The following is a 10,849-nucleotide window of genomic DNA, read 5'->3' on the forward strand; positions in this document are numbered from 1 at the left end:
ATTAAAGGCTACATTCTTTCCACGTATATTTTTATTTACTTTTGATTTCCAGTCTGACTCTGAATCAAGTCTGGTTGGTTTAACATTTCAAACTTATGGAAGAACCAAGTAAACAACCAAATGAAAGTACACTGATACATAGATTCCCTTTGTCATCAAGTCTCTGTTGACACGGCAGTGACAAATCATGCAACACAATTGGAAAACCCACAACAAGAAAGCACTAACGAAATGTTTCCTCATTATGATTTATGATCAGAATCCAGAAGCAAAGTAACTCTACTCTTGAATTATATTGCAAATTTCCTCCCCCCAAGTATATTTTTCCTCATATTTTTCATTTCATTCTGCAACTTTTTCTTATTTTCTAGCCTTTGGAGTATGTTTTTTTTTCGGGATATTTCACTGTACTCTCTATGCCAAATGTCCTCCCCTATATGGTTTAGAAACCAAGTTGCCTCTCTCATCTCTCTCTGCCCTCTCAGGTCCTGAAGCAGTGTGGATTTTCTATAGCATCAGAAGGCCATAGTGCGGCGCTTTGTAGCTCACACTATTCTCACTGGTTCCAGGGTGAAGTTTCCACCTGCAGTATGAATAGATCTTGCATCAGCTTCTCCTCCCCCAATCATAACCATAACCAATAGTGGGACATATGCAAAACTGACCAAAGATCAGCAGCTAGGGGAAACTTCACCCCATTGACTGATTCTGTTGGAGGGTGTACAATCAGTTTATTCATTGCTGTGTTTTAAGGACTTAAACATTACTTTTGTCTGAAAATGTAATAATTAAAATATCATGTAATGACATGAAATATGACACTTAACTAGTTAGGGTGTAAAATGCTATATCAATCAACTAACAATTGCAACTCTGTTGATGTGCAGCAACTTGTTAGTGTTAGGAACAGGTTTCGGGTTTAAGGTTAAGGTTAATGTTAGAGTTATGTTTGGGGGGGGACAGGGATAGGTTATAGTAAGGTTAGGGCTAGGGTTAAGGTTACTGGATACTCAGTTGAACAATTTCTTGATAGTTAGTTGATAAACCATATGTAGGGGGGGACTTACCAAATAAAGTGTTACAAAACAATAAAAATGTAATATAATTTCTTAAAGATTACAATATGGCGCCAGATAGTTTTATGGACAACATTATTATCTTGTACTTTGAATATTGAACTGCATCTGTTGTGTTCCATGCCTTTACGGAAAGTCTAATGTTGACATGACTAAACATGATTCACTTGTTGCTAAGGCAACAAACTGACGTGACAGATTTTAACAGACTACATCCATATAGTATTGTGATGAAGAGACTGAAGAGTCACATTCAGGCAGACCTTGGACAGGAAGTCACTTCACTGAAACAAGACTAACTGAGATATCCTACTATTGAGGTGAGTGATACTTTTTACCGTAGTATCTCAAAATAGTTACATTCTTTTCCTGTATGTGTTTCTCTCTATTTCTAATGTTATTGGAAAGTGTTAGCTTTTGAATGCACCAATAGCTGAAACAATACATTTCCACCAGTGGTGGAAAAAGTATTACATTGTCATACTTGATTAAAAGTATCACGACTCAGGATGAGACCCACCTGCAAAGGGTTCGAATCACAGATGTTTATTTACAAAACAGAAGTCAGGCAAACGACAGGTCAAGGGCAGGCAGAGGTCAGTAATCCACAGCAGTGTCAGAAATGTACAGAACGGCAGGCAGGTTCAGGGCAGGCAGAATGGTCAAAACCAGAAGAACTAGAAAACATGGACTAGAGAGAACAGGAGTACAGAAAAACACGCTGGTAGGCTTGACGAGACAAACTATCAACAGACAAACAGAAAACAGGTATGATGTCATGACGCCATGTTTACAGTATACAGTTGAAGTCAGAAGTTTACATACACCTTAGCCAAATACATTTAAACTCTGTTTTTCACAATTTCTGACATTTAATCAGAGTGAAAATTCCCTGTCTTAGGTCAGTTAGGATCACCAGTTTATTTAAAGAATGTGAAATGTGAGAATAATAGTAGAGAGAATGATTTATTTCAGCTTTAATTTCTTTCATCACATTCCCAGTGGGTCTGAAGTTAACATACACTCAATTAGTATTTGGTAACATTGCCTTTAAATTGTTTAACTTGGGTCAAACGTTTCAGGTAGCCTTCCACAAGCTTCCCAAAATAAGTTGGGTGAATTTTGGCCCTTTCCTCCAGACAGAGCTGGTGTAACTGAGTCAGGTTTGTCGGCCTCCTTGCTCGCACATACTTTTTCAGTTCTGACCACAAATTTCCTATAGGATTGAGGTCAGGGCTTTGATGGCCACTCCAATAGATTGAGTTTGCTGTCCGCAAGCCATTTTGCCACAACTTTGGATGTCTGCTTGCGGTCATTGTCCATTTGGAAGACCCATTTGCGACCAAGCTTTAACTTTAATACTGATGTATTGAGATGTTGCTTCAATATATCCACATAATTGTCCTCCCTGATGATGCCATCTATTTTGTGAAGAGCACCAGGCCCTCCTGCAGCAAAGCACCCCCACAACATGATGCTGCCACCCCAGTGATTCACGGTTGGGATGGTGTTCTTCGGCTTGCAAGCCTCCCCCTTTTTCCTCCAAACATAATGATGGTCATTATTGTCACGGTCTTCCTCCTCTTCATCTGAAGAGGAGAGGCGAGAAGGATCAGAGGTCCAAAATGCGGCGTGGTATGTGTTCATGGTGAATTTTAATAAAGAAAACACTGAACACTGCAACACTATACAAAAACAATACACCAATGACGACCCTGAAGCTACAAATGAGACCTGTGCTGACACAAGCCACTAACATAGACAATCACCCACAAACAAACAGTGTAACCCAGGCTACCTAAGTATGATTCTCAATCAGAGACAACTAATGACACCTGACTCTGATTGAGAACCAGACTAGGCCGAAACATAGAAATCCCAAATCATAGAAAATCAAACATAGACTGCCCACCCAACTCACACCCTGACCATACTAAATAAATACAAAACAAAGGAAATAAAGGTCAGAACGTGACAATTATGGCCAAACAGTTCTATTTTTGTTTCATCAAACCAGAGGACATTTCTCCAAAAAGTGCGATCTTTGTCCCTTCTCCTTTACCCAAATCCAGATAGTAGATGTTCTGAAAGAGCTGCAAAACCCGGACAAATCAGCTGGGCTTGACAATCTGGACCCTCTATTTCTGAAACTATCCGCCACCATTGTCGCAACCCCTATTACCAGCCTGTTCAACGTCTCTTTGATATCGTCTGAGATCCCCAAGGATTGGAAAGCTGCCGCAGTCATCCCCCTCTTCAAAGGGGGGGACACCCTGGACCCAAACTGTTACAGACCTATATTCATCCTGTCCTGCCTATCTAAGGTCCCACCATACCTTCTCCGCTGTGCAATCTGGTTTCCAAGCCGGTCACGGGTGCACCTCAGCCACGCTCAAGGTACCAAACGATATCATAACCGCCATCGATAAAAGACAGTACTGTGCAGCAGTCTTAATCGACCTGGCCAAGGCTTTCGACTCTGTCAATCACCATATTCTTAAATCGGCAGACTCAGTAGCCTCGGTTTTTCTACGACTGCCTGGCCTGGTTCACCAATTACTTTGCAGAAAGAGTTCAGTGTGTCAAATCGGAGGGCATGTTGTCCGGTCCTCTGGCAGTCTCTATGGGGGTGCCACAGGGTTCAATTCTCGGCCCGACTCTTTTCTCTGTATATATCAATGATGTTGCTCTTGCTGCGGGCGATTCCCTGATCCACGACACCATTCTGTATACTTCTGGCCCTTCCTTGGACACTGTGCTATCTAACCTCCAAACGAGCTTCAATGCCATACAACACTCCTTCCGTGGCCTCCAACTGCTCTTATACACTAGTAAAACCAAATGCATGCTTTTCAACCGTTCGCTGCCTGCACCCGCAAGCCTGACCAGCATCACCACCCTGGATGGTTCCGACCTAGAATATGTGGACATCTATAAGTACCTAGGTGTCTGGCTAGACTGTAAACTCTCCTTCCAGACTCATATCAAACATCTCCAATCTAAAATCAAATCTAGAGTCGGCTTTCTATTCTGCAACAACGCCTCCTTCACTCACGCCGCCAAACTTACCCTAGTAAAACTGACTATCCTACCGATCCTCGACTTCGGCGATGTCATCTACAAAATAGCTTCCAATACTCTACTCAGCAAACTTGATGCAGTTTATCACAGTGCCATCCGTTTTGTTACTAAAGCACCTTATACCACCCACCACTGCGACCTGTATGCACTAGTCAGCTGGCCCTCGCTACATATTCGTCGCCAGACCCACTGGCTCCAGGTCATCTACAAGTCCATGCTAGGTAAAGCTCCGCCTTATCTCAGTTCACTGGTCACGATGGCAACACCCACCCATAGCACGTGCTCCAGCAGGTGTATCTCACTGATCATCCCTAAAGCCAACACCTCATTTGGCCGCCTTTCCTTCCAGTTCTCTGCTGCCTGTGACTGGAACGAATTGCAAAAATCGCTGAAGTTGGAGACTTATCTCCCTCACCAATTTCAAACATCTGCTATCTGAGCAGCTAACCGATCGCTGCAGCTGTACATAGTCTATCGGTAAATAGCCCACCCAATTTACCTACCTCATCCCCATACTGTTTATATTTATTTACTTTTCTGCTCTTTTGCACACCAGTATCTCTACCTTTACATGACCATCTGATCATTTATCACTCCAGTGTTAATCTGCAAAATTGTAATTATTTGCCTACCTCCTCATGCCTTTTGCACACAATGTATATATTTTTTTTCTACTGTGTTATTGACTTGTTAATTGTTTACTCCATGTGTAACTCTGTGTTGTTGTCTGTTCACACTGCTATGCTTTATCTTGGCCAGGTCGCAAACCGTAGTCTGGCTTTTTTATGGCGGTTTTGGAGCAGTGGCTTCTTCCTTGCTGAGCGGCCTTTCAGGTTATGTCGATATAGGACTTGTTTTACTGTGGATATAGATACTTTTGTACCCGTTTCCTCCATCATTTTCACAAGGTCCTTTGCTGTTGTTCTGGGATTGATTTGCATTTTTCACACCAAAGTACGTTAATCTCTAGGAGACAGAACGCGTCTCCTTCCTGAGCGGTATGACAGCTGCGTGGTCACATGGTGTTTATACTTGCATACTATTGTTTGTACAGATGAACGTGGTACCTTCAGGCGTTTGGATATTGCTCCCATGGATGAACCAGACTTGTGGAGGTCTAGCCTCGTTATTGTTATTCTTATTGAGTTATTAGTGTGCAAAGCTGTCATCACGGCAAAGGGTGTCTACTTTGAAGACTCTCAAATATAAAATATATTTGCATTTGTTCAATAGTTATAACTATTTCATAGTTTTGATGTCTTCACTATTATGCAACAATATAGAAAACAGTCCAAATAAAGAAGAACCCTGGAATGAGTAGGTGTGTCCAAACTTTGGACTGGTACTGTATGTAATGTATTGTCATAAACAATAACATTTTAAAGGCTAATAAGGCTGATGGAACTGTTCCTAAGTTCTAGGAAAAACCGTGCAAAGGTAAAAGGCTTCTCACTTCAAATTTTTATTCCACTTTGACATGAGAGTATTTTGTGTAGATCGTTGACAAAAAAATGAAAGACAAATCAATTAAAATCTCAAAGTCAAGGGGTGTGAAGGCACTGAATGTTCTGATCTAGTGTGAACTACATAAATCTAACGCTTCATGTGAAAAGTGAAGATAGTTGCAGATAATTACATGTAAGAATGCTGTAAACTTCCACCTCACACAGAGTGAGAATCTTGTTCTGTTCCAGGGATCACAACAACATAGCGACCCTCCATCTCATTACACTGGAAGGTGTAGGTCTCTCCTGCTGGGATGTTGGCGATGACAACACATCTGAAAGAGAGAGAGTGAAACACAGAGAGAGAGAAACACCGAGAGAGAAGGGGTGGAGGAGAGAGAGGGGAAGGGGAGAGCGAGAGGGGAAGGGGGAGAGCGACAGCAGGAACGAGAAAGGGGGGTGGAGAGAGTGATGGGTGGTGCGGGAAGAGGGAGAGTTAGGGGAGGGCATGGGGAGAGAGAGCGTGAGAGAAAGAGTCAGGGGTGGGGGGTGGTGAGAGAGAGAGAGAGAAACGCCAGAGAGCGAGCACGAGAGCGAGAGGAAAGATAAGGAAGGGGGGAGATGGGAGAAGGGGAGAGAAAGCATGAGTGTGAATGAGGACTCTTCAATGTACCACACAGAATACAAGCAGTCTGTTAAATATACACAGTGTACAAAACATTAAGAACACCTTCCTAATATTACCCTCAGAACAGCCTCAATTCGTTGGAACATGGACTCTACAAAGTGTCGACAGCATTCCTCAGGGATGCTGGCCCATGTTGACTCCAATTGTCACGCCCTGACCTGAGTATTCTTTCTTTTCTTTATTGTTTTGGTTAGGTCAGGGTGTGACATGGGTGATGTATGTGTTTCTTGTACTGTCTAGGGGTTTTGTAGGTTTATGGGGTTGTAGGTTTATGGGGTTGTTTACCATCTAGGTAATGTCTTGCTCCCAGGCAGACTAAATAACTTTTTTGCCCGCTTTGAGGACAATACAGTGCCACTGACACGGCCTGCAACGGAAACATGCGGTCTCTCCTTCACTGCAGCCGAAGTGAGTAAGACATTTAAACGTGTTAACCCTCGCAAGGCTGCAGGTCCAGACGGCATCCCCAGCCGCGCCCTCAGAGCATGCGCAGACCAGCTGGCCGGTGTGTTTACGGACATATTCAATCAATCCCTATACCAGTCTGCTGTTCCCACATGCTTCAAGAGGGCCACCATTGTTCCTGTTCCCAAGAAAGCTAAGGTAACTGAGCTAAACGACTACCGCCCCGTAGCACTCACATCCGTCATCATGAAGTGCTTTGAGAGACTAGTCAAGGACCATATCACCTCCACCCTACCTGACACCCTTGACCCACTCCAATTTGCTTACCGCCCAAATAGGTCCACAGACGATGCAATCTCAACCACACTGCACACTGCCCTAACCCATCTGGACAAGAGGAATACCTATGTGAGAATGCTGTTCATCGACTACAGCTCGGCATTCAACACCATAGTACCCTCCAAGCTCGTCATCAAGCTCGAGACCCTGGGTCTCGACCCCGCCCTGTGCAACTGGGTACTGGACTTCCTGACGGGCCGCCCCAGGTGGTGAGGGTAGGCAACAACATCTCCTCCCCGCTGATCCTCAACACTGGGGCCCCACAAGGGTGCGTTCTGAGCCCTCTCCTGTACTCCCTGTTCACCCACGACTGCGTGGCCATGCACGCCTCCAACTCAATCATCAAGTTTGCGGACGACACAACAGTGGTAGGCTTGATTACCAACAACGACGAGACGGCCTACAGGGAGGAGGTGAGGGCCCTCGGAGTGTGGTGTCAGGAAAATAACCTCACACTCAACGTCAACAAAACTAAGGAGATGATTGTGGACTTCAGGAAACAGCAGAGGGAACACCCCTATCCACATCGATGGAACAGTAGTGGAGAGGGTAGCAAGTTTTAAGTTCCTCGGCATACACATCACAGACAAACTGAATTGGTCCACTCACACAGACAGCATCGTGAGGAAGGCGCAGCAGCGCCTCTTCAACCTCAGGAGGCTGAAGAAATTCGGCTTGTCACCAAAAGCACTCACAAATTTCTACAGATGCACAATCGAGAGCATCCTGGCGGGCTGTATCACCGCCTGGTATGGCAACTGCACCGCCCTCAACCGTAAGGCTCTCCAGAGGGTAGTGAGGTCTGCACAACGCATCACCGGGGCAAACTACCTGCCCTCCAGGACACCTACACCACCCGATGCTACAGGAAGGCCATAAAGATCATCAAGGACATCAACCACCCGAGCCACTGCCTGTTCACCCCGCTGTCATCCAGAAGGCGAGGTCAGTACAGGTGCATCAAAGCTGGGACCGAGAGACTGAAAAACAGCTTCTATCTCAAGGCCATCAGACTGTTAAACAGCCACCACTAACATTGAGTGGCTACTGCCAACACACTGTCAATGACACTGACTCTACTCCAGCCACTTTAATCATGGGAATTGATGGGAAATGATGTAAATATATCACTAGCCACTTTAAACAATGCTACCTTATATAATGTTACTTACCCTACATTGTTCATCTCATATGCATACGTTGATACTGTACTCTATATCATCGACTGCATCCTTATGTAATACATGTATCACTAGCCACTTTAACTATGCCACTTGGTTTACATACTTATCTCATATGTATATACTGTACTCGATATCATCTACTGTATCTTGCCTATGCTGCTCTGTACCATCACTCATTCATATATCCTTATGTACATATTCTTTATCCCCTTACACTGTGTATAAGACAGTAGTTTTTTTGGAATTGTTAGTTAGATTACTTGCTTTATATTACTGCATTGTCGGAACTAGAAGCACAAGCATTTCGCTACACTCGCATTAACATCTGCTAACCATGTGTATGTGACAAATAAAATTTGATTTGATTTGATTTTAGGTGTTTATATATGTCTATGGTTGCCTAGATTGGTTCTCAATTAGAGGCAGTTGTTTATCGTTGTCTCTGATTGGGAAGCATATTTAGGCAGCCATCTTCTTTGGGTATTTCGTGGGTTATTGTCTATGTGTTAGTTGCCTGTGTCTGCACTATTCATATATTGCTTCACATTTGTTTTGTTTAAGTGTTCTTCGTTAAATAAATAAGAGGAATGTATTCTCATCACGCTGCGCCTTGGTCTTCTCACTACGACATATGTGACACCAATGATTTCCACAGTTGTGTCAAGTTTGCGGGATTTCCTTTGGGAGGAGGACCCTTCTTGATACACATGGGAAACTATTGATGAAAAATCCAGCAAACTGGTGCGCCAGCCTGGCACCTATGTACTACCATATCCCGTTCAAAGGCACATAATGGCCCAAACACACAATCCATGTCTCAGTTGTCTTTTAAATCCTTCTTTAACATGTCTCCACACCGTCATCTACACTGATTGAAGTGGATTTAACAAGTGACATCAATAAAGGATCATATCTTTCACCTGGATTCACCTGGTCAGTCTGTCTTCCTGTGTCTGGCTGGCTGTCGATTTCTGAAGAATCATGACAGAAAGGATAAGATTTCCCTGTGGTCATGGTTTTAGACTCCACTAACCTAGAGTAGGGTTCTCCAAGCTCTGTCCTGGGCAGGTGTTCATAAAGTTTTGTACACTCAGTGCGTTTCACATATAGCCACTGAATAGCTACAGAAGCACGGATGAAGACCAATGTATCCAAATACCTTCAAGACAGGACATAAAAGTGTACAGATGTCTATGTATCACCTGGGGTTGTTGATGCCATTGTTCTCCAGTGAGTTATTGATGCGGATCTCAGCACAATCAAGTCTCTCAGGAACAACATCTCCTCTGTTGGTGATGGTGACAGCTGTCACTCTGTACAGATCCAGCAGGTCCACTCTCCACCAGGGGTTGGTCTCCTGTTCAGTGTGTGTGCAGGACATTTTGTGATAGTCTGATTCTCTGTTGCCATCAATGGCATTGTTAGCCTGGCCATCCCCATACAGTGATGACTGGGTGGCCACTCCTTTCACCGTGACATTTACTACAGGGATAAAGAAAAAAACATTTTAACACAGAAATGTCAAATGAAATCACAAAAATCACACGTGACACGACATATGGTTAATTGAATCCTGGTTGAACCTTTGCTAATAATCTTACAGTGTTCACATTTAACATTGTCACGTCTACTCCCGCTCCACGTCGCTGGTTCACTAACCACCGGTCCAGGAAAGCCATCATTTAGGCACACCTGGACTTCATCACTACCCTGACTACTCCCCTTTTATTTAGCCCTCAGTTGTCATCAGTCCTGAGGTGTTGTTTTTTCATGTCCGCGGTCAGTACGCTTCTCACGTTTGTTCCTTTGCATCCGTTCATTGTTAAATTCACCTTCCGCGCCTGCTTTCTGACTCCCGCTGTATACGTTACAAACATATTGTAGATATGTCAACTTCCTATTTCCCAATGACAACCTATAATATCCTTAATAATATAATATGAAAAAGTTTTCAATCTATTGGGATTTAAAATAACGTAGAATAAAACAATATGACAATAAAATAGACTGTTGTATATCACCTGTTGAAGCGCTGGCCATCCGGGCTAGCGACACAACACCTGTGAATAAGTAATCATTTGCATACATCAAAATCATCTTACTAGCTTCACCATACAGTACGTCATTTTGCACTATTGATAACAGTAGTTGCAGAGGCACTATAGTGAACCAGAGGTATGATTACCAACTGTTTCTATGTAATGTAAAAACAGGACAATAGTAGGAAAAAAAAGTCATATTAATAGTAATAATAATAATAAAAATGATTATAAGGATAATTATAAGGATAAGTGATAATCATCAGTGAACCAGTATCTGGGCAGAGGAGGAATATCATGTCAGAATACGTTCATCCGAATACGTAGTTTTGCTGAACAAATATAATTTACTGCTGTCCCGCCCAGTAAGTACTTCCAAAAAAGGTTGAACACATTTTTTATAAGCAACCCCAAAAACAATTATGGAAAGAATCGATGTATTGTTAGTGTGCATGTGCAAAATCCACCTCTTCAGCACCTCCAATAAAATCACTCATTACTGCCACTCACAAAAGTGTTTTGACATAACACTTGCAGAGCTGCCTAATGGGAAAATGTACGTTCGCTTTCTGGCCTCATACTCCTTCTCGTC

At 43.2% G+C, this 10,849-nt stretch overlaps 1 protein-coding gene across 1 annotated transcript; it reads right to left on the reverse strand.

The window, feature by feature from the left end:
• Nucleotides 1-5,540: 5,540 nt before the first annotated feature.
• Nucleotides 5,541-10,384, reverse strand: LOC112259829 (fucolectin-4). Its single transcript, XM_042329535.1, has 3 exons — nucleotides 10,240-10,384; nucleotides 9,421-9,700; nucleotides 5,541-5,937 (listed from the first exon to the last, which is right to left on the reverse strand). The coding sequence occupies exons 1-3, from the start codon at nucleotides 10,313-10,315 to the stop codon at nucleotides 5,820-5,822; spliced, it is 474 nt and encodes a 157-aa protein (XP_042185469.1). The 5' UTR covers nucleotides 10,316-10,384; the 3' UTR covers nucleotides 5,541-5,819.
• Nucleotides 10,385-10,849: the final 465 nt, after the last annotated feature.

Source organism: Oncorhynchus tshawytscha, linkage group LG10 (genome assembly GCF_018296145.1).
Source record: "Oncorhynchus tshawytscha isolate Ot180627B linkage group LG10, Otsh_v2.0, whole genome shotgun sequence".
Classification (NCBI taxonomy): Eukaryota; Metazoa; Chordata; class Actinopteri; order Salmoniformes; family Salmonidae; genus Oncorhynchus; species Oncorhynchus tshawytscha.

Bases quoted from the DNA above. Each gene is read 5' to 3' on its own strand.
- LOC112259829 (XM_042329535.1), bottom strand. From the start codon at position 10,315: ATGATTTTGATGTATGCAAATGATTACTTATTCACAGGTGTTGTGTCG. The intron at 9,701-10,239 runs GTGATATACAAC...TTATCCCTGTAG, and splicing joins GATGGCCAGCGCTTCAACAG to TAAATGTCACGGTGAAAGGA. The intron at 5,938-9,420 runs GTGATACATAGA...TCTCTCTTTCAG, and splicing joins AATGGCATCAACAACCCCAG to ATGTGTTGTCATCGCCAACA.